Source organism: Hoplias malabaricus, chromosome X1 (genome assembly GCF_029633855.1).
Source record: "Hoplias malabaricus isolate fHopMal1 chromosome X1, fHopMal1.hap1, whole genome shotgun sequence".
Taxonomy (NCBI): domain Eukaryota; kingdom Metazoa; phylum Chordata; class Actinopteri; order Characiformes; family Erythrinidae; genus Hoplias; species Hoplias malabaricus.
The window spans coordinates 18,323,704-18,347,956 of NC_089818.1; the positions used below are offsets into that span (position 1 = coordinate 18,323,704).

At 42.4% G+C, this 24,253-nt stretch overlaps 1 protein-coding gene across 1 annotated transcript in view; it reads left to right on the forward strand.

Moving 5' to 3' along the window:
• The window catches only part of ncana (neurocan a), a 102,470-nt gene that overhangs the window by 61,608 nt on the left and 16,609 nt on the right, over positions 1–24,253 (forward strand). Inside the window, exon 9 of the mRNA XM_066652502.1 lies at positions 12,722–12,826. Within this exon, the coding sequence (XP_066508599.1) occupies positions 12,722–12,826 (105 nt within the window). The remainder of the gene's footprint in view (positions 1–12,721; positions 12,827–24,253) is intronic.

Here is a 24,253-nt window from a genome sequence, read left to right on the forward strand (position 1 = left end):
ATTAATTTCTCTCTTTTATAGAAAAAGTTATTATTTACGTCTGAATAATTCAGGAAAAGTCTCTTCTTCTCTCGGTCTGGTTTCGCATAATGCTGCACTTGAGTGATATCAGAAACTGGGAAATTACCATAATTTGGTGGACAAAGTCATATTTTATCACTGGTAGACTCTGGATTCTAGATGATACACGAGTTTACAAGAGATGTGACGTATATCGGGACCTCTTACGTCTTCCCTAGAAGAAAGTGGCAAATATGTTTTGAATTATCTCATTATGTGTGTTTTCTGTAAATACAATTAAAATATTATAATTAGATTTGTTATATCACAAAAAGCATTTAGTTGTTATTGTATGATAAATCACTTTTTGGGTACATGTTGTGTGCAGTGGGTGGGTTTCCTCCGGGTGACTGTCTGTGAGAAGTGTGGTGTGTTCTCCCTGTGTCTGTGTGGGTTTCCTCCGGGTGACTGTGAGGAGTGTGGTGTGTTCTCCCTGTGTCTGCGTGGGTTTCCTCCGGGTGACTGTCTGTGAGGAGTGTGGTGTGTTCTCTCTGTGTCTGCGTGGGTTTCCTCCGGGTGATTGTCTGTGAGGAGTGTGGTGTGTTCTCCCTGTGTCTGCGTGGGTTTCCTCCAGGTGACTGTCTGTGAGGAGTGTGGTGTGTTCTCCCTGTGTCTGCGTGGGTTTCCTCCGGGTGACTGTCTGTGAGGAGTGTGGTGTGTTCTCCCTGTGTCTGCGTGGGTTTCCTCCAGGTGACTGTCTGTGAGGAGTTGGTGTGTTCTCTCTGTGTCTGCGTGGGTTTCCTCCGGGTGCTCCGGTTTCCTCCCACAGTCCAAAAACACACATTGGTAGGTGGATTGGTGACTCAAAAAAGTGTGAATGTGAGTGTGTGTTGCCCTGTGAAGGGCTGGCACCCCCTCCAGGTTGTATTCCCGCCTTGTGCCAAATTATTCCAGGTAGGCTCTGGACCCACCGCGACCCTGAACTGGATAAGCACTTACAATATATATATATTCTTGGCCCCACCCCAAAGAAGCACATCTGCTTTTTTTTTCACAGGTTAAATGGGCCATAAATTGGAGTCGTGGGTGCATTTAACACCACTTTGGTGCATGCACATGATCTGTAAAAATTGTGAAACAACATGATATAAAAATCTGAGCTCTAGTACATACCAATATTCTCTTTTTGAATAGTTGTATTCTGCTCAACTGTCACCCCTTCCTCTGCTTTTTAATCCCATAAAAGTGTTTGGCTTTGGCGAAATGTTAAATTGAAAGTGCATCAAAGGCCAGCAGTGCAGCCAGGATTAAGTATAAATCATTACAGCATTCTCACTTTTCTATTAGCTTGCTCAGAGCTGGTTCTGGGGTTACTGTGCCTCCTCCAGATCGAAACACAGAAAGCTGGGCTTCTACCTTTGTTCTGGAATGGAACAAACTGAATGTTTTAGTAGATGTGGTGCAGTGGAATACACAGTAACACACTTCAGCTGTTACTGCAGATGACATATTCATGAGTGTAGGGCTCCAACAGGAACATCAGACCCAGTATCACACACACACACAGCTGTGTTTGTTTTATATGAATGATGAAAGGAGAACCATATCTGAACTGGATACATAAAGCCATCATACACTATATGAACACATGTTCCAAAATATCTTCTGAAATGAAGGGTATTAATAGCTAGCATGTTCCCCTTTTGGTGCAGTAACAGCGTCAGCTCTTCTGTGAAGTCTGTACATTAACGTCGGTAGATTTCTGTGTGTATCTGATTGCAATCAGCCTCAAGGCCATTTGTGAAGTCAAGTATGTCTTCATCTCCTCCCAAACGTATTGAATGGTGCTACAGTGCTTCTACCTGATTAGACAAACATAAACTGATGATCTTCGTCCCTATGGGTGCACTTGATTGCTAATGTTAAAAGTAGCTGAATTCTCTAAACATAGTTGTGTCTATGAACTTTTGGACATTCAGTCGGTCTGTATATATCTAGCAGTGAGTGTAGTGTAGTTGTGATGTGTAGAGTGTGTTTTCCAAGCTGTTAGTTACTAATTAACCTCTTTTCTGGATGATATGCACACATACGCCCACACAAAACACATTTATTTGTACCTCCATTAGTGAAACTAAGGCAAATTGCAGCAAAGGTTCGTATTAATATTTATAGTCATGCAGACAGTTAATTGATTTCACATATTTGTGGTCATTGTGGTCACAAGCTTGCATAGTCACATTAAAAAGTACTGTCAATAGAATGGGATGCTCTGGAGAAGCTGTACTTCATGGGGCTCCATCACTCTGGAGAATGAGATACTACTGCTCCATAACCCAGATCCTCTTACCAACACGTAACATTGAGCATGAGGATGTTAAGCTCATGTGCAGCTGCACAGACGTGTCCCATTATATCCTAGAAAAGTCGACACTGTTAGTTCACCAAAGGGAAGCAAGCTACCTATTGAAGGCAACGTCTACTATTCAGGGGAAGTGCTGCTCTCTCTGGTTTGTTTACGTTCAGAGGCTCCACATCTTTTAATGTGAAATGGTAGTTTTTGAGGAAAAACTACTTGTTTTTTGTACGTGGCTGAAGTTTAGCTTGTCTGTAAGTCTTTATTCACTGTTTGAATGAGAAAGACATAGATACTTTCATTTTGTAGTTGTTTTAGAGTGTGCTCCACCTTAAGGAAACCCGAAACAGCAAAATTAAGTCAACATTACCCGTCTATGGTGAAGGAATAGAGCAACATCTTCATTTCCATTCATGCTTTTCAATGTTCGGGGGTCTCTTTGCTGTCTCAACACCTCCAGATGCCATTTCTCAAGCCTAGCATTGCAGAGTGAGACCCTTTGTTTTTGTATTTTGTTTTTTTACCAATGTACAGTCACCGGCAGATTGACACATTGGAGAGCTAGCAAAGGGTGAGGAATTTTAACTGAAATCATGAACACCACCTTCAGTATGTGGGTTCTTCAATCAGTTGATATGTTGGTATATTCCTGTGTGTATTTGATAGCATTCAGCCACATTCAAAGGTAATTTGTTTGGACATCCAAACTGCACTTGAGTGTAGGGCAGAATTCCCCGGTGCTAAGTGTAGGTTAGGTGGGTGTAAAGCCACTCAGGCTCTGGCATCCAATATGTCTGGGATGAGTTGGAGTGCTGCCATTAATGAATCAAAGCATTTATCACAATGTGTAGTGATATGATCGCAGTGTGTTATTGAGTCCATATCGTGCAGCCTTTCTGCAGGTCCTCTCCCCTCCTCTGTCAAGGTAAACACTTTAATACCAGTGACTCTGGAAGGCTGTGATTATCAGGCAGAAGCTATCAGTGAGGTGTGGTGAGAGATAAACAGCTCAGCTACAAAATCACTCCTCTTCTATTTACTGATGATGAATGATTAGTGCTCGGAGAGGAGCATTGCTGCAGCCATCAATGGAAATAAGGATCAAAGAGAGAGAGAGAAATACAGCATTTTAAACACCAGCAGAGAAATATAGCACAAACAGAGAGAGAAAGAGAGAGGGAGAGAGAGAGAAATGTTGCCCTCTGTGTCACAGTCATGATCAGAATGTGAAATAAGGCTTTACTGGCTGTTTGAGGGTCACACAAAGACATTCATTAAGGAAGAAAGGATTCCACCAAAGACTTTATAGTGCTGTCATCCAACTGTATCCCTTTCATTTCTCCGTTCACTCTCGCTCGCTCTTTGTTTTGCGGCCTTTCACACACATGCATATGTGCATGCACGCACACACATACACAAACACACACACACACACACACTCCTCCTCGCTGCCCTTCAATGCCATACATTCAGCCTTTCTCATTCCTGTCAATCTCAGCTCATCTTTCCATTGCTCTATTCACTCTCAGCCTTGAGTATGCTCCTACTGTATATTCAAAAGGTTCATCACAATGTACAACTACAGTAGGCCTCAATAACAAACCCTGTGTGTCTACACATATCTCTCGCTGTCCACAACAGCTTGAGGCCTCTGGTGTATTGTAGACTGATTTCACAGAATTTGTAGGTTCTTGAACTCATTGAGAAAGTGGAATATCTAAGGGTCTAAAGATACAAAGCGTTTAAGTAAAACATTAAACAAGATGTAAAGCTTTAGAATTTATTTATTACACAAGCACAGGAAGTTCAGGGAGCTGACACTCAACAATCACGCTGCTATTAATCGCCTCATGGGAGTGGAACCGGAAATTGACTTCCTGTTCCTGGGCTTTATAAACTGTAGTCCCCACAATTTTTCCTGTCAGAGGAACTATGGGTAATTATGGGACCTAAGGATTTCTACCAGTTAGTATTCCCTCAGTGTGTTGAGCTCTGGTAGCATACTTTGGAGGATGTTGTGGCTTCTAATGAGGAAGTGAGTTCTTATATTTACCCTTTCAACTATATGTATAAAAGTGGGTTTAAAATATTGATTTATGTATATATTTCATTCATTCATTCATTCATTATCTGTAACCCTTATCCGATTCAGGGTTGCGGTGGGTCCAGAGCCTACCTGTCCTTCACAGGGCAACACAGACACACACACACACACATTCACTCACACCTACGGACACTTTTGAGTCGCTAATCCAGCTACCAACGTGTGTTTTTGGACTGTGGGAGGAAACCAGAGCACCCGGAAGAAAACCCACACAGACACAGGGAGAACACACCACACTCCTCACAGACAGTCACCCGGAGGAAACCCACACAGACACAGGGAGAACACACCACACTCCTCCCAGACAGTCACCCGGAGGAAACCCACACAGACAGAGGGAGAACACACCACACTCCTCACAGACAGTCACCCGGAGTAAACCCACGCTGACACAGAGAGAACACACCACACTCCTCACAGACAGTGACCCGGAGGAAACCCATACGGACACAGGGAGAACACACCACACTCCTCACAGACAGTGACCCGGAGGAAACCCATACGGATACAGGGAGAACACACCACACTCCTCACAGACAGTCACCCAGAGGAAACCCACACAGACACAGGGAGAACACACCACACTCCTCACAGACAGTCACCCGGAGCGGGAATCGAACCCACAACCTCCAGGGCCCTGGAGTTGTGTGACTGCGACACTACCTGCTGCGCCACCGTGCCGCCCAGTATATTTATTTATTTATACATTTTTAAAGGCAGGATGTACATAGTGTAGATTCACAGCCACGCAGCTCCTGTTGTCTGGAAGTTTGTTGTGTTCTCCCTGTGCCTGAGTGGGTTTCCTCCCACAATCACATGTACACATGTAGGTGGTTTGGCTGTGGGAAAGGGCCCTTATGTGTGAATGGCTGGGTGTGTGATAGACTGGTGCCCTTTCTAGGATGTGTTCCAGCCTTGTTCCCAATGATTCTGGGTAGGCTCCGGACACACCATGACCCTGAGTAGGATGAAGCACTTAGAGAAGATGAATGATTAAATAAATGAATGAATTAATTAATTATTTGACATTTTTAGTTACATATATTTACTCAATTTACTCAAAACTCATAGAAATGACTTGGAATAAAATCTGTATCTTCTTCATTATCTCCATTATAACTCGAGCATTTTCACCTTCTGTAAAGTTGCTGTTGCTGACTGCGAGGTTAAGTATTAAAATGTACAGTGTGTTGAAAGAAGGTCGAATCCGGCTTGAATAGTGAGTGCTTTAGTCTGGTGGTTTTATAGAGAGAGAGAGAGAGAGAGAGAGAGAGAGAGAGAGAGATTGAAGGAGATCGAACTCACTCACTCTGACTTTTAATCAACCATAGCAACCCCATAGCAACCCCCCCTCTCTCTTCAGCAATGTTTGTAGGGCCTGCCTTGACCTTCTGTGTTACATCACGTGTCAATCAATGCGTTCTGTCTGCCGGATAGAGCCTCAGACACACACACACACACAGACACACTACTCATTGTGTCTCAGCTGCCTCTCAGTATTGTTCCCAATGCCACATGGTGATGTCAGCTTCAAAGAGTCCAAAAATAAGCCGTATATCTGTCTGCCCCCAGAGCATGATTGATCTGATTGGACGGGAGTTTTGGCTGAAAGGGATCTGACTGACCGGGCAGTGGAACTAAGGATTTCAGCATACAGTATATCTCCAAAAGTTTGTGGACATCACTTAGAATTAGTGGATTCGGCTGCTTTATGGGGTTTTATAGACACAGCCGTTTCGCTCTGCACACACACCGCTTCTCTGTAAATCTGCATGAAATGAAATGGGACACTCTGGAACAGCTGCAGATGAGCTTAAGTTCAACACTGGGGTATAAATCTCCCACTGGGGCGGTAAAATACCACACAATACCTGTGAGATGAGTTTGAGTGGGGCGGCACGGTGGCGCAGCAGGTTAGTGTCGCAGTCACACAGCTCCAGGGGCCTGCAGGTTGTGGGTTCGACTCCTGCTTCAGGTGACTGTCTGTGAGGAGTGTGGTGTGTTCTCCCTGTGTCCGTGTGGGTTTCCTCCGGGTGCTCCGGTTTCCTCCCACAGTCCAAAAACACACGTTGGTAGGAGGATTGGTGACTCAAAAGTGTCCGTAGGTGTGAGTGAATGTGTGTGTGTGTGTGTGTGTTGCCCTGTGAAGGACTGGCGCCCCCTCCAGGGTGTATTCCCGCCTTGCGCCCAGGTAGGCTCTGGACCCACCGCAACCCTGAATTGGATAAGCGGTTGCAGATAATGAATGAATGAGTTTGAGTGGCGTCCGCGCTGCACATGTGATAAGGCATTGACCGTGCACTTTGGTTAATTACACTTCATTTGAATAACGTGAATCAGTCATTCCCTACATAAATATCGCTCCAAATATCGGCCCACCCTATTGGTCCAATGATATGAAACTAAAAAGCTTGAGAATGCATCCACTAAAAAAAATGAAGGACAATGAGAAAGACTGTCACTGTCTAAAGCCCCACCCCCTTGCCCCCAGACCATTTGAAATAGTACGTACAACCCAGCCATCCATCACTTGTGGTGTGCTAATGCACTCAAATGTGTTTAGTTTTTTTCTTCATAATAAGAATTTATAGACTCTGCATCTTAAAGAAATCTGAGGTAGAAGAAGAAAAATTAACTGTGACCCTTTTTTATTATAAAGTCTGTAAATGGACTTCAGAACAAAAATAATCCTAAGAAAACATGTAGAAGTATGGACCTTTAAGGACATTGCTGAAGATCTCTGAACTCTGCGGGACGCTGGCTGGACTTAATTGATTTCCAACCTTGAGTGTGCCCCCCTCGCCCTCAGAAACACAATTATCCAAGTAAACAAACACAATGGTGGGATTATGTAAATCCTTAGCTGGTGAATAATTACAGCCGTGCCAGGGATCCATGAGCCACTGCATAACGAAGATGCCAGGCTCATTAGCATATGTGGTGAAAGCACCTAACGAGCCAATTAAGGCCGGGACCATTGCTGGCCACTTAAAGCACTGAGCGACCAGTAATTAACGCCGTGAGGCAATTGGCCGAGTGAGAGCCGTGTGAGGGGCCGGAGGTGTTGAGAGAGAGAGAGAGAGAGAGAGTGATAGGTGGGTCGGGTTTCTCGCACTGCCTTTTTTCCTTTTCCTTTTTTTCCCAAGTCCCGCTCTCAGTGCGGTTACTATGACGACAGAGCCAGAGCTCACTGAATGTGGTCAGGAGAGTTTGTAAAGCAGAGCAGGAGAATGAGAGAGAGAGAGAGAGAGAGAGAGAGAGAGAGAGAGAGAGATAGAGAGAGAGACAAACAGAGAAAGGGTAGGAAAAAAGATAGCTAGGGTGAGACAGACTGAGAGACAGAAGAGAAAAAGAAAGAAAGGAAGACAGACTGGTAAAGAACAAAAGAAAGATGTGAGAAAGTGAAAGGAAAATGGAAGACAGAAAAAGGGAGAAGGAGCAAGAGAGGGAGAGAGAAGGAACAGGAGAAGAGAGAAAGATTGGAAGAGAGAGAAAATAAAACATGGACAGATTATGGGATAGATATAAAGAGAGAGGGAGAAAGGACAAACAGGCAGAGTAAAAGTGAAAGATACAAAAGAGATGGGCAGGAAGGGAAATAAAGAGACATGGAGAGATGAAGAGAAAAGAAATGAGACTTGAGAAATAGGGAGTGAGAGAATAACAGACCCAGAGTCAGACAGTGAAAGAGTGTTTATTTAATCTGGAGAGCATCTGAAGTGCACAGAGAACAAAATCAACAAGTCTGAACAAACGCAGCTCAGCTCACTGCATTAGCTCAGTTAGCTTCGTTAGCTGCATTAGCTCAGTGTTTAGTGCCGCTTAGCCGAGCTCCAGTGAGTGTCCTTCACAGCCCTCAGCAGCTTTTCACATTCAAATGGAACAGTGGCTGACTTTGTTTTTATCAGTTAGCATAAAATCAGTGCGCTAAGCTACACATGATGACTTAGCTCTAAAGTTTGTATATTATTCTATTTGTGCAATTAGAAAGACCACAACCCTCAAATGAATTAAGCGGCAAAAAAGATAATGATGATGAAGTTAGAAAGTATATCCAGGGTCTTAAAACCCATGTTAAACCTATTTGTGGATAGCTTGTGTGCTTAAAACTTTGTTATTGGTCCTCATTTATCAAAGTTGAACAGTCAAATCAGGTCATAATATGAGTGCATGTCGTTTTCACTGAGCATTGTGTATTTAGGGAAAATAATCACACAATCTATTATCTTAAAAAATCTTAGAAATGTATTTTTTTCCAGCTGCAGTTTTAACAGGATAAAATTTGGTCAGCCAGGGGCCAAGGCGGGAATACACCCTGGAGGGGGCGCCAGTCCTTCACAGGGCAACACACGCATTCACACATTCACTCACACCTATGGACACTTTTGAGTTGCCAATCCACCTACCAACGTGTGTTTTAGGCCTGTGGGAGGAAACCGGAGCACCCGGAGGAGACCCACACAGACACAGGGAGAACACACCACACTCCTCACAGACAGTCACCCGGAGGAAACCCACGCAGACACAGGGAGAACACACCACACTCCTCACAGACAGTCACCCGGAGGAAACCCACGCGGACACAGGGAGAACACACCACACTCTTCACAGACAGTCACCCGGAGTAAACCCACGCAGACACAGATAGAACACACCAAACTCTTCACAGACAGTCACCCGGAGCGGGAATCGAACCCACAACCTCCAGGTCCCTGGAGCTGTGTGACTGCTGCACCACCGTGCCGCCCTTATATAAACATATGTTGAATCCAAATTATTAAAAGTGTATTTTGTTATTTTTGGGGGCCATTGTTTTGGCCAAAACTGTCTTATTAATTCTAACATATGTTACCCGTGTGTACTGTCAACACTAATGTACACATCAATCGAAGGCCGGCGAAGAGTTATCCCAGCTGAACATCACTGTACCTGGAGTATCTCTTAGAGAGAGACAGATAGATTTGCTCTGGTTCAGTAGCTCGTAAGCCAAGGCAGATTGTTTTGAACAAGCGCTTACCCTCTCTCTCTTTTCCCCATCTCTCTCTCTGTATAGAGCGCTGTATATGTGAAGCGTCACTGCAGTTCATGATTTTCAGACAAGTTTGACACAATGCAGGTCAACTGCAGAGCACATCCAACAGGCAGAGGCACATTAGAGCAAACTGAGCGCTGAACCACAGCTCTGGAAGCCTATTACAAGCCTCAGTAAGCCCTGCTAGAACAGAGCTGATGGCTGACTCAGGTGGATATGAGAGAGAGAGGAACTGATGCAGTGAAGCAAAAATGACTGGTACTGCAACGGTGAGCAAGGAAGGGTCAGAACAATTTTGTCCAGGTTTTTGTCCAGCAAGCTGCCCATTTAGCTATTACTGTGCTTTCTGTTGTGTTATGATTATTAGTTTTATTGGGTTTGACTGGTTATTTATAATAAGGATGGGCTGAATCATCAGTTGGATGATAATATTGGTTGGAAGGAAGAAATCTCATGGACAGACATAGGGAAGGAAGAAAACAAAGAGACAGGGACAGACAAAACATGAAGAAGAGCTAATAGAGAGAGACAAAGTGAGTGAGAAAGCAATAAGTAAATGAAAGAGACAAGGAGAAAGACAAGAAAAATCAGGAATCAGGACAAGAAGATAAAGAGAATGTGGGAAAAAGAAAAAAGAAACAGCTACAGACGACAAGAGAGAAAGAAGAAGGACAGAGGGAGACAGGAAGAAGTGCTAATAGAAAAAGAGAAAGAAAGATGGAGATGGACAGACAGAAAAGTAAAGGAAGAGAATAAAGAAACAAGGACAGAAAGAGAAAAAAGGAGAAATAATAGAGTAAATGAAAGAGAGAGAGAGAATGAAAGGTGAAGAGTAGTAGACTTACACAGAGAGAGAGAGAGAGAGCTAGGGAGTGAGAGCATTACAGAATTGTTAGCTGCATTAGCTCAGTGTTTAGTGCCGCTTAGCTGAGCCCCAGTGAGTGTCGTTCACAACCCTCAGCAGCTTTTCACATTCGAATTTAAACAGTGACTGACTCACCTGTTTGTTTTTAGCAGTTAGCATAAAATCTGTGTGCTAAGCGTGACTGCGCATGACGAGTGGTGAGACTGATGTCAGCTAACAAGAGAGGAAGGCTTCGCAATCTCGTAGCAACAGGAAAGTGCAACATTTCAGGCCCAAATTTTAGAAGGCAGTGCAGGCTGAACTAATGAATCTGAACAAACAACTCCAGCATGTATCATTAGCAAGATATATACTGCACCTACACAAGATCTTTAGCATCAAACAACGTTAATCACCTTCATTTTAATCTTCTTCTTTGACTAGATTAAGTAGAAAAGAAGTTTGTACTTGTGAAAACAACTGAAGTTTATCATACATTAGCGCTATTCATTTATATAGCTCCAAGGAACGTGAGCTGAGCTTCTACAAATGCTTTGAACACTTTTATTCTTGATTCGATTTAAACCAGAGGTTTTTAAATCCAGATTTTTACATATTTTAAATCCAGGTTCCAGGCCCAGATTTTACAATAGTCAGTCAGTGGCTAGCCATTAGCCGTGGCAGTTATAGTGTCATACCAGCCATCCATTTTGAAAAAAACCCAGCCTGGAACCTGGGTTCAATATCTGTATTTGAAGATCTATTATATTAATAGTAAATATAAGATGATATTAGCAGAGATTATCAGTTGCTAGGATGTTTGTCCTCTGAAATTAGCCAAAATGCTCACATATGTGTTGTCATAGTTAATTCAATGTGGCTGAAACATTACAAAGCAGTAAAAGCTGTGCACAGTAAATCTATACGTGCCAAAAAACTTTGGCTTTTAGCCCCGTTTGGGGTCTGACTATAGATACTACCATATGTTTGCTGTGCTTTTAGTGCATATTGCTGCGATCCAAGAGGATGACCTCTCACCCCTCGCTGCAACAACCAAGCTGGAAGCCTGCATAATTAAAACCAAGCTACTGAAGCACAGCCATGTGAAACTTTAACAATATGACAGCCATACGCTACAGTTCAGAAACGGGGAATTTTGCACTGCGCATAGTTGTGGTTATTTCATAAATCATTTATAAACTCACAGGCCATTTTATTGGGTACAACCAACTTTTATTGATGCATTCAGTATGAGGAAAGATTATTATCAGAGCATCCACCCTTTTATCAAAGAAATTTGCAGGGATATAATTCCACACCGTCAAAGTTCAGTCCTAGAAGTTGGCCACACTTTTAGCTTCTTATGATCCAAGTAGTCTAAACACCATGAGTGATGTCGAGGTCCGGGTTCTGGGGCCATCCTGTGGTTCCAATATCTCCATATATTTTAACATCTCAGCTCTTGATTTTCTGCTAATTTTCCTCAACATCACCCATAATTATGCAAGCAAATTATCTTATATCTCACCTCAAATGTTATATCTCCTGGAACATAGACAATGTAAAGGCTGTGGAAATGAAATGACGTGTGGTCTGCAGCTTTCTGTCGGCTTGTTTACGTTTTATATTCTTTGGTTTCGTCTTGTTCTGGTTCCTTTCCTTCCTTTTTTTCTGGTTTCCTTTCCAGGTGCTTCTTTGTGTTTGCTTTTGTTCATCATGTACTCATCTACATCCGCTTCTCATGTCTCCTTTCCCACAGGTTTCATGTTCCCGAGTCTTCGTAAGCATGTGTCTTCAGTGTATGTGCTTTGATCTTGCCTTCATTGTCTATTTCATGTACCCTTATAGAGACTAGTTATTTCCTAGGTTTGCTCTTTGTGTTCAGGTTTAGTTTGTGTTTTCATGTTTAATTTTATTAAAACCAACTATCTATGATCCTGTGTCCTCTCCCTCAGGACACTCTTACAGAATATGGTGGACCTGATCAAATATAGCTTAAGCATTAGTAGTAATTTTTTTGAAAGCTGTGAAACAGTTGAGTACTCACACCATATTAGAATCATTTTGCACACCCAGCTGTAAATAAATTGCCGTAATTTTGTCATGAGGAGTGAATCCAGACCTTTGAACAGTACTGTATGTTTAAGACAAGCTCTTCTCTGTCTGTGGAGATAAATATGGAAATGACCGGTGTGTGTTGGGAGTCCCGTCACAGCGTGTGAAAGCACAAGTGAATTTCTTTACCTCGAGTCACAGCTGTGTGTATGTGTGTGTGTGCCTGCCAGCTTTCTAATGAGCGACAGATTGTGACAGAGCTGTCTGGGAGCCACTACAGTTAATGACCTGTGTGTGTGTGTATGTGTGTGTGTGTGTGTTTTCTCTCTTCAGCCGCGGACAGATGCAGTTGTTTGCATGGGGGCACTTGTCTTCCGGATGGAGAAGGCTTCCGCTGCTTCTGCCCACAGGGATACACAGGAGAGAGCTGTGAGATTGGTGAGTGTCTGCATTCAGCTGTAAACATCACCGATAACACATACATACACACACACACACACAAATACACACTCTCGTTCTCTACTCCCACTAGCCTAAACATGTTCTGTTGACTTACATTTACAATTAATGCATTTAGATCCAGAGCAAATTATAATTAAATCACATTTCATATGGTGTGCAGAGTGTGGTGTGTTCTCCCTGTGATTGGCGACTCGAAAGTGTACATAGGTGTGAATGTTTGGGTGAGTGTGTGAGTGTGTGTCACCCTGCGAAGGTCTGGCACCCCCTACAGGGTGTGTTCCCACCATGCTCCAAGTGATTCCGGGTATACTCCGGACCCACCGCAACCTACGTTTACAGATAATGAATGAATAAAGGAATGAATGTTACATGTACAGCATTGGGAGTCTTGCCCAGGGGCTTTAACTGGTGTAGCTTTGTGTGGTTACCTGGGCAGGGATAATTCACATTAAACTCAATGAAGGTCAGACAGAAAATTGAAGTGTGCAGCTCTGACAATAAAACGCTTCCATATTTCAGCTTCAACGACTTTATAAGAGATAAACGTGTGGATTAAGTGAGGCACAGAAAGACATGAAGTGAGAGAGAGAGAGAGAGAGAGAGAGAGAGAGAGAGAGAGAGAGAGAGAGAGAGAGAGAGAGCACAAGTTGACAGCACTCCAGTGGGTGCAACTGCCGTTGAATCCTCTAATTATAAGGTGTATCTACAAACGGCTGGACGTACAAAGGACATTGATGTCATACAGCTTATGGAAATGATGTACATATTTGTTTCCAGAAAATTAAGTCCTCTAATTCCTATACTTCATTCTTTATTGTACAATTTCGAACGCATTCAGATGATACACTCCACCATACACTCTACATAACACAGGGCTTCTCTGTCCCTTCACAATAGAATAAACACACTATAAACACCTTTATCAGATTGTAAGCCTTTTGCACCTGGCAGTTCTTTGCTAGAGCTTCTGTATTTGAAGGCTGTGCTCTTTGAGGACTGTCTGAGCATTCAGTGGCTTTTTCGCTGCAGTTATTTACAACTCCGTCGGAGTCTCTGTGCCATCAGGAATAAATCAGCTGCGCTTGTGTCGGATACTGAACACCCTCCCCCTTCACGTCGCATGGAAATGATGGGAGATGCAATTTACTGTGCTCTACCCCACGAGAAACAGCATTTGTTAAAGAAATCCATGCAAGCCTGGCCCTTGGCACCTGTCAGCAGCCAAACGTATTTATAACAGTGTCTTCTGCAGTTAACTCAAAGGTGTATAAATGTATACAACGAGTCATCGGGGGTTATCTCAGGTTAGAGGATATTTCAGTTAAGGCATTTCACACTACAGCTTTTTTGGGGCCAAGGGCAGTGGCAGTGTGTCCTGAGTGACTGGTGCATTTGGCCAAGTTTAAAAAGCTGTTTTCAGGTCAAAACCTAGTCTCTGATGCATTTTAGTGCCATAAAACACCTTTCCTGAATTTAATTTCCAGTTGACATTTCCATTAGGTACCAGTTATTCATTTTATTTACTGTATGTTATAACTATAATTAAATCAACAGGAATATTAAATGGCCCTGTGAAGGACTGGCGCCCCCTCCAGGGTGTATTCCCGCCTTACGCCCAATGATTCCAAGTAGGCTCTGGACCCACCGCAACCCAGAACTGGATAAGCAGTTACAGATAATGAATGAATGAATGAATGGAATATTAATTGGGAAAATCAAAGAAAACACAAGAATTTCAAAAACTGAACATAAATGAATGTAATGGATTTACTATATTATGGGAACAAAGCAGTTGTTTTTCACATTGTTTGGAAATTTCATGATGAATGGACCAGGGCTCCAGAATACATGTTTTTCTTTGGACGGAGAAGAATTGAGACTCCTTACAACCATCCAAAACCTAATCCAAAACATCAAAGCCCATCAGGCCAACTCAACTCTAAGGGGCTAAGTCCTTACTGAAAAAGGAAATAGACGAAAAGTCTATTTCAAAAGTCTATCAAAAGAAGAACAATTGTGAATCAAACAAAAGAACCTTCTGATGGTCTCAGAACATTCAACTGACCATCCCAGATCTTAACATGATGGAACACTGATGGTTTGTTTGGGTTTACTCTGACTGACTTGGAGTGTGAGAAGCAGATAATGCAACCAACAATAATTCAAACAATAGTCCTTCAGATTCAAAAAATCCTTTCCTTAGATTTGACCAGAATCTGCTCCAGGTGAGGGCTAAATTATTCTGGAAAAGCATGGAGGGCATGGATATTGACAGATATGGCAATCCAAACTCGATTTATTATTTGTTTATTTATCAGTTAGCACGTTAGGTTTGACTGAGCGTCTGGGCCAGTGTTAACAAATCCATGGGGGAAGTGAGTGGGGTGTTTGGACTCCAGCTGCGGCAAGGACAAGGGTCAATACTCAAGGCATTACTGAGGTCAAAGGTCAAGTAGTCCATCATAGGAGAGACTGGGATGGGCGTGGTGAGGTCAGGAGGGTCAGGGAAGGGTATTGTTGCGGCTTCGCTTGTTTTGCCCTTTTATATTAATTCAGCCCTTTGCAATCAATCTTAATGTTGGGACTCTTTTGTTAAGCAGTGGATGTCTGGGCCTGTTATAATATAAGAGCTAATTAGTATGGGGTTATGCTGTAAGTAGCATAATAAATATTCTTTGGGGAAAATTCATATTAATATTGAAATCTTTGGTCCAAAGCAGATATATGAAATCATGTTTGGTGTAAACAAACCGTTATATCATATAAATTAGTGAAACTATTATAAAGATACGTCACTTTATGGCTTCTGTGGTCTACTTTAGGGGTATTGCCCCTCCTCCAACTTTGCGGCGCTAACAGCATCTGCTTTTCTGAGAAGACTATTTACTACTAGCTGGACCTTTGCTGTGAGGATTTGATTACTTTCATCCACAGGAGCATTGGTGAAGCAAATATACGGGTTTAACCCTTCAGTCTCTAAGGATCGTTTACCTATTATTGCATGTCTTCTAATACATCACTTTTAAATGCATTTGAAGCATCCACTACACACTGTAGGATGAAAACCACATCTTGTGTATCACAGCCCATCTTTATAGACTCATAAGTGTGAATGTGAGTCATGTAATCTCGTGATAAGATGAGCTGGAACGGACAGGTTCTGGAATGTCTTATTGCGAAGATCTTCATAAAACATTGATAATCATCAAACGTGATGCACAGGTGCTTTTATAGAGCCCAGAGAGTTAAACCGCTAGAGTTTTGCTAATGCCAGGCTTTACTCTGCGCTTGGCGATGCTAGGAGATTAATTTGCGACTGCTGAAGCAGTGGCCGAGTAGTTAATGATAATGGCAGCTCTGATGTCCTATTAAGCCACTTCTCTTTAGGCCCCATTTCTCATCTGTTCAGTTGTGATTTATAGTATTTCTGTGAATGTTTTACAGCGCTCATTTCTGTCTTTTATCATTGGTCATTCTGTTACAATCACATTCAGCGGACTGAAGGCTTGATTATCCACCTGTGCATAGGACTGTGCACCCAGAGGAAAACTGTGTTGCATAAAATGTGACTCACTGAATAGATGAGGGACGGCACGGTGGCGCAGCAGGTAGAGTCGCAGTCACACAGCTCCAGGCGCCTGGAGGTTGTGGGTTTGATTCCCGCTCCGGGTGACTGTATGTGAGGAGTGTGGTGTGTTCTCTCTGTGTCTGCGTGGGTTTCCTCCGGGTGACTGTATGTGAGGAGTGTGGTGTGTTCTCCCTGTGTCCACGTGGGTTTCCTCTGGGTGCTCCGGTTTCCTCCCACAGTCCAAAAAAAACACACGTTGGTAGGTGGATTGGCGACTCAAAAGTGTCCATAGGTGTGAGTGTGTGAGTGAATGTGTGTGTGTGTGTGTTGCCCTGTGAAGGACTGGCGCCCCCTCCAGGGTGTATTCCCGCCTTGCGCCCAATGATTCCAGGTAGGCTCTGGACCCACCGTGACCCTGAACTGGATAAGGGTTACAGATAATGAATGAATGAATAAATAGATGAGACATTCCTGGCTCAGATAATATAGATAACTCAGAAAGTTCTTAGTCTTGGATGAGTTCTGTGTTTAGTTCTAACTGTGTGGTCATTCCCTCACTCTTTAACTCACTCACTCACATTTAACAAACTGCACCAGTAAAAGCATTGCAGGACCCTTGTTTGCAAATCTGCATTAATTTGATTAGAGCAGTCCTCAGCATGACAGTGTTGTCGTCCCAAGCAGGAGACAGGAAAGACTGCGTGGTACTCGTGGATGTGCAGCAGCTGCGCAGTCTCTCTGAGCGCGGACCTGTTTGCATAATGTATGAAATGGATCAAATATTCATGAGGTGCAAAAGTGCGTGGTGAGGCTGAGGGAATAGAAAATGACCTTGACACTCTCTGCACAAGCGTCTTGAGTGACCCACGCCTACGTCGTCCTCTCCTTCTGACAAACAGATGATAAATATGTCATACACAGCTTGTTAGACACAGAAACGATGTGCTGGAATTCTCCGGAATGCTTAGACTATTTCAGCTTGGATAAAGTTTGAGAGGTTGCTCTATGGGAACTAGTTTAAGTCTGGTTTGGTAAATCATTAGTGTAATGATAAGTTAATATGCAGAAATGTATTCCAATGTTTTGTGACGTCATACAAATGGCAGTTTGGCGAAACACTGTGAAGTAGAAGTCACTGGAAATATAACCTCAGTTTAATCCGATCTGTGAAAATAAAACTGGGTGCACTAAGACTTTACAGCAAACGTATGTCATTTTAGCCATCTCTGGTCATGTAGTCTCACTGTCCACCTTTGAGCTCAGCTGTCTGGAACCCTGTGGCCTTGCCCCTGGCTGTTTGTTCTGCCAGAGCCCTGTAGCAGGTAAAGAGACCTATCGTCATCAAATGTTGATTTTTTTTTCCAAGTCTGATGTAATTGCTATTACATTTTTAGGAATAAATAATTCATTTCACAGTCCGTTTATTAAATATATAAACCAAGCTGCACAAGAGCCCACTTTGAATTCACCATGGTTATGATGTCACAAGTATTAACACATTTCCACACAGCTCCGTATTCAGCCTACAGCAGTTTAGCCTGCTCATTGATGTTGAAGTGGTAAGCACTGTAGTTACTACACGTCTTGTGTATAAACGTTTAAATGTTTATGTTGCTAAAGACGAACATATGCAAATTATCTTTGTTCTGATTGGCTGTGCAACTTATGACATCTAGGTCAATAGATCAATCTCCTATTAAAAGATATATATTTGTATGAGTAAAGCGTGCAAAATGGCACTTTAGCCTCCTAGAATGCCTTTTCATTAACAATAAATAAAGCAATGAAGCTATTGCAAGGATAATTTGTGTCTACATCAGCTGAGGGGTGTGCGTACAGTGTGTGACATGGATGCTGAATAGAATGGAGCTCAGTGTGAGTGAGAAGTGGCTTATTCGTTTACACAAATTAACTTTGAAGCAAATTATATAAAAACCAAGATGCCTAAAATTCACCCAATATGTGTTTAAGAAAACTTTAAATGGGAACAAAGGTGAACTTCCCCTTTAAGCTGAACCACAGTAGAGAAATGACTGTTGCTTTTGTGGGATGGAGGTAGCATCCATCCTCTTGTCATTGGACGAGTATTAAATCAGCCATGGCCACCGGGAAAGTGCAGCAAAAGCAGTTTGGCTTTATGACCAGGCTGGTGCTTATTCCATATCACAACCTGATGCATTACATTTGTGAGTTGTTAAATTCAAGTGCAGCATTGCTGTAAAAGTAGCTGTTAAGCTTTTATGAGACCATGTATGGAGAGGGTTGCTCTGAGTTCTCTGAACTCCAAAAGCACTTCGGTAAGGCTTCCTATCAACCCTGTACTCATAGCACTCTTATAAGGTGTTAAATGGCATACATAACACATTATTACATTGCCTGTCGTAAGCTTATATCGAGTATAATGACAGGTTTCCTAATGTGTATTAATTATATTATGGGAACAATAAGGTGAGGGGAACTCTATAAACCAGCTGTAACAATCATAAATATGTAAGCGAGTCATATAAACTTGTTTATAAAGTGTTATGCATGTAACTCTACCTGCTGAAAGGGGACGAATTCTACAAGTTCTAGTGTCTTACTGAAAGGTCTGTGATATGTTTTTTAGTCAAAATACCACAAGGATCAAACACCACAGCAGCATTCTCCCGTTGAATGAACAACCTTGTTCAGAATGGCCAGTTTCGGTGAGAATGAACCACACATCAGTTCAGCACAAGATTCCAGTGTCAAGAAGCAGAAGCTAAAAAAACTGAGCTCTTTTAGCTGTTGTTTTCTCCATTTTTAATCAGTATTTTCATTTTTCCACACTTGTTGTGTTGGTTCTGTGCTGTTTAGCCTCGTCTTTGCGCTCTCAAGTATACACATGCCCAGTGCTGTGATTGGAGAGATTCAGACAAGGAGGCGGGGCAGTTCTGAAGTGCCTGCACTCTACATAATATTTAGCACAAAGTCAGATCAAAGTAATGTGATTTGTTTCACTGTCTGTGGGTTGGTTGGCTCCAGATCCCCACATTATTGTGCTTATACATTGAACGTTTAATTTTCTTCTCTAGGGTTTGGTTCACCACTCAGACAAGCTCATTACTGTACAGTAATAAGAGTCCTTGGGCTAGACTCCACAGGAGCCTACAAAACCTCTAAGGTACTCTGCATAAAACAGATTCATAAAGCTTAATAAATACAGAATTCATAGAAAGTGTTACCAGTTTTTCTCCTGAGGAAAAGACCTTGCCATGTGGTGACAGGTTCTCTACTCCACTGATGTGCTTGGCAGGGTGCCTCACACTCTCTGGAGCATGAGCCACAGCTCAGCCGCACAGGCGTATATACCCCCCATGAAAATTTCCCAGCAGTCTCTGGGGCAGATTGACAGGGCTGAGACGGCACGTTGCGAAGCCATCAGCATGTATGCTCTGTTTTGAGCAGCTCATGGCACAGAGAGGATCCGCACTGTTGACAGCCTGCTTTGGAGTCCAACACGACGCTGAGAAAGCCAGTCTCTGGGCTTCTGCAAGTTTGAGGTGTTGTGACAGCTTTCCTCGTTAGGTTTTTATGCCACTCTGATTTGTTACGGCAGTGCCCAGAAAAAGAGAGGTACTCTCAGCTGTATACAGAGACACACCCACTTTCCCAGGAGCCTTTGCATCACTGACAATGCCCCAGAAGAAAGTTAGATGCTGTCCACTATTCAATAAATTTGCAGTATTTTGGGGTTCCGCCATTTTGTAATGGTGTCCAAAAACTTCCCACAATCCCACAGTGTAGTGTACAACCAATGTACCCCAGTGGATAGTGGATACCCATAATACACTCCTTTTACCTCAAAGGTTTGATGTCAGAGCGGGAAATGACATTACACTTGAGATGACAAAGATCCCGTTAAAAATTCAGAAACTCCACACCCTAGATTTTTATTGTTAGCTTATCCCTAGTTAGCATTGTTATCAATACCAAAAGTGTACTATGCGATATTTTACACATCCAATGTGTAATGGCAACACATTCACATAGCAGTTGGTCAGTACTGTGTGTACAACTGATTTAATGTGACACAAATAAATAGAAGCTCTAATAAACTGCATAATTCTACTGCTTTTACACACTATTCATGTGCAGGCAGCCATCTTGGATTTTGAACTCAGGGTTGGAAAGGCTCTTCCAAATTTCCTAGTAGGAAATTAGACGTGTGCTGGTGTTTAAGTTTAAATTCCTCACTTTGGGAAACCTCATTAACACTGAATTCAGAATTCAAGATGGCTGCCCAATTCAACAGTGTATAAGAGGAGTAGTATTGGAAATTCCGACATCTGAGTTCAAATATAACACAACATTACCCACGTGAGGTAGTGTCTGAAATCATTCACCACACTACAGAAATGAATTCCCCTATAATAGTGCACTACATAGTGAGTAATGTAGTGAATAGTGAGTAGGAAGCCAATTTAAACACAACAGTGTTTTTTTTTTTTTGCACTAAGGCTATTTCCTTTCATTTGAATGGCACTAATACTACACTTTGGTCAGGCCTTGTTGGAATATTTCTGTGAGGGTTTTACTGCATTTAGCCACAGGCTCATTACTGAGGTCAGGTAATGATGTTAAATGATTAGTTCTGGATGTAAATCCTGACTCCACACTATCCTACTACTGGTCAGAGCTTTTTCACACAGAAACACATGTTGACTTCTCCACAACCCAGTGCCAGACACCTGGCATTGGTCATGGTGACCTTGAGCTCATGTGCAGCTACTCCTGAGTATCTCATTCCTGTGCACAAAGAACTGTCCGCATTGTGTGTATCAACATTCGTGCAAAACTAAAGAAGCTAACCTTGGATACCAAACATGACCTGGTTGACTGACTACATTTGGGAGTAATATGAAAACTGTAAAAATTAGATTATCACTTAAAATGACAGACTTTACCTTGCTCACCAAAGGCGTGTTGCAGCCTGGTGCAGATGGTTAATGACCTGCTTGTTCTGGAGATTCATTTGAACGTGTTTTCGTTCATTAAACGTGACGTGACAGCATTCATTCTACAAGATGAGAATTTGATGTGTGTAGAGTTGTGCACAAGGGAGAGACAAAGTGCTTTCCCAAAATCCTTCTTCCTGCATAATCGTCTTGAACCCGAGTCTCAAGAACTGGGATGTGCTCCTTAGACAGCAGTGTTTTGACAGGAGCAGGTGGTAAATGGCTCTTTGCTGTTGAAGGCTTCCCTGTGTGGCAGTAATCCTGACATTGTGCACCCCCCACATGCCCAGACATAGCTGAGCTCAGTCATGAATCCCAGCCAAGATCACAGTTTTAACACCACGTTTAAGCTGGATTAGGTTTAACTAGAGGTAGGAGAAGTTGTGTGCCAGTGAGATCTGTGATGATAATCCTGTTTGATTCTGCAGTGTTTTTAGTGTTTACAGTCTGACTGTGATAATGAATGGCCCTCAGTTATTTGCTGAATGTGGAGCTTCCTGATGGCAGAGCAATAACAGAACCTGCTGTTGTTACTGTAGTCTGTCGGTTTAGAACCACATGCATGTGATCTTTTCATTCTTTCTGTCTCCAGTAATTGTCTCAAAATGGCCATATTTTTGTACACATTTGACCGTAAGCAGCAGGTTTTCAACTGATTAGTCATGTCAACAGTTTTAGACATGACTTTATTTGATGTAGTCACTCTCATCATTCTATAGCAGTTATTTGTTTCCATGTGAAATTGCACCATTGTCATGCCAACCCATTGTTATCATTTCTTTGTTTGGGGTAACTTATTTACACATTTAAATGAAGTAGGGTTAATGGGGACATCATACACCTCTTTTCCACAAGTGAACACGGTTCTAGGGTCTTACAAAACATCTGTGACATACTTTGGTCAAAATACCACAAGGACAAAGCTACGCAGTAGAGCCTCGTTCAGAGAGGCCAGATTCAGTGCCTTTTCCTTTAAAAGAGAATGAGTGAGAGCCCAGGAGCGAGGAGCTGAAGCTCTGGATTTCAGCCATTTTGTTTGGTTCTTTCTTCTCCATTTTAAATCAGTTATTGTATTACTCTGTGCTCATTGTGTTTTAACCTCATCTTTGAGCTCTCAAATAAATGTGGGTCCAGCATCGTGACTGAAGAGTCTCAGACGAGGAGGTTGTTCCCTTTAATGTTATTACAATTTACAAACCATACGCAACACAACATCCGTTGGTTGTAGAGCCATATTTATCACTGCTTTATTGTTTTCCAGCTTACCCCGTTGTCACCTTCCGTGAATGTTTTTGGAAGTGAGACTTGGAATTTTCGGTGAAGTTTTTACGATTTGCAAACTTTATAAGAAAACTCTAAATGCACCATTACACAGATAAAGTGGGGCCAGTAAAATCCCTTACAAATGACATTTTCAGGCTTCCCTTGGTAAAACTAATCCAGCCCCAATAGCGCTTAATAGTGCTTACGACAGATCCTCACCGCTCCTTGACTTGGGGAATTAGAATGTGAGTCAGGTAGGAACGGGCTCAATTATGGATTCATGTCTGCTGCTGAAATCGGCCGAACCCCTCGGGAGGAGGCCTCAGGAGGCGACCTCAGACGGTGGAGTGGATCGCAGCTCAGCCGGGCTGTTTTTTTGTGTCATTTTTAAGTTGGTTTTGAGTCATTTTAAGTGTTGGCTGGAGGTAGTACACAGCTGGACGTCGCTTGGCGCCCTGGAGACACTGAAGTGTGGAAATAATCTTTATATCGAAGAAAATTTTGAGTGTATTTGTTTTGGAGCTGTGTCTATGTGTGAGTGCTGAGCCTCAGAGTCCTGGGCAGAATGTGATTACCGCTGTCTTGAGCTCCTAATGCGACCTGACAGTCTTGCTTGCTTCAGTAAATATTTCGCCATGCTGTTCACATAGGTTTGACAGCCTAATTCCAACAATGAGGGCGTTCTATTAGGCAAATATTACCTGCCTCTAATCTCTTCCTGCACGGGTGGAAATGTTACAGAGGAACAGTGTATTTGAAGTGCTAATCGATAGTGGTGCTATCGCACGAGAAAGCTGATAATCCACAGCACGTCTGGCTAATATAAAGTGACTGGTCCAGTGGACAGAGATGGACAGTGAAGACTACCTTTCTCAATCCCAGCTCTTTTTACACTGGTGCTTCAGCAAATTTCACATTTCAGCTTTTACTAGACCTTTGAGAACTGCTAAGACCAGCAACACGAGATGACAGAGGCACAACTTGCTGCTTCAGCAAGAAGATAAGGGACTTTAAGATATCACTGAGCCACTATCAGAAACTTCAGTTGAGCCATTTGATCTTAAATGCTGGTTAAAATTATCAACAGTGAGGAAAAATAGCGCGGGTCCATTCAGTATTAATTATTTCTCTTGTCTTAATTCTCAGAGAGATTTGCTGTTGTTAATAATTTTGTTTAAAAAAAAACAACCCACCCCTGCCATTTTTTTGGGGTAATGTCATGGGATCTCATTTCTTCTTCTCAATGTCTGTGTAATACTAGTTACAAATGTAGACACATCAGTTCTCAGAAACGCATTTCTTGTCTCAAACATTTTTTTTTCCTTTTATCCATTTCCTTTTCTCAGCATCTCAGTAATGACTTCTTGATATCTTCACATTCTTCAAGATGATCCTCTAATGACCTTCAAAGTCTACTTTTTGAAAGCGAATTACTTTTCATACACATTTCTCAACTGAAATATAACAGAAAATCAGGTATTTTCATACCACTGTAGTGTACCATTATTGTACTCATTGTAAACACGAATCACCTCATGACTTGTTACTCACTCACATTTAGTAAATGCTCCACAAGGACTTGCACTATTCAGT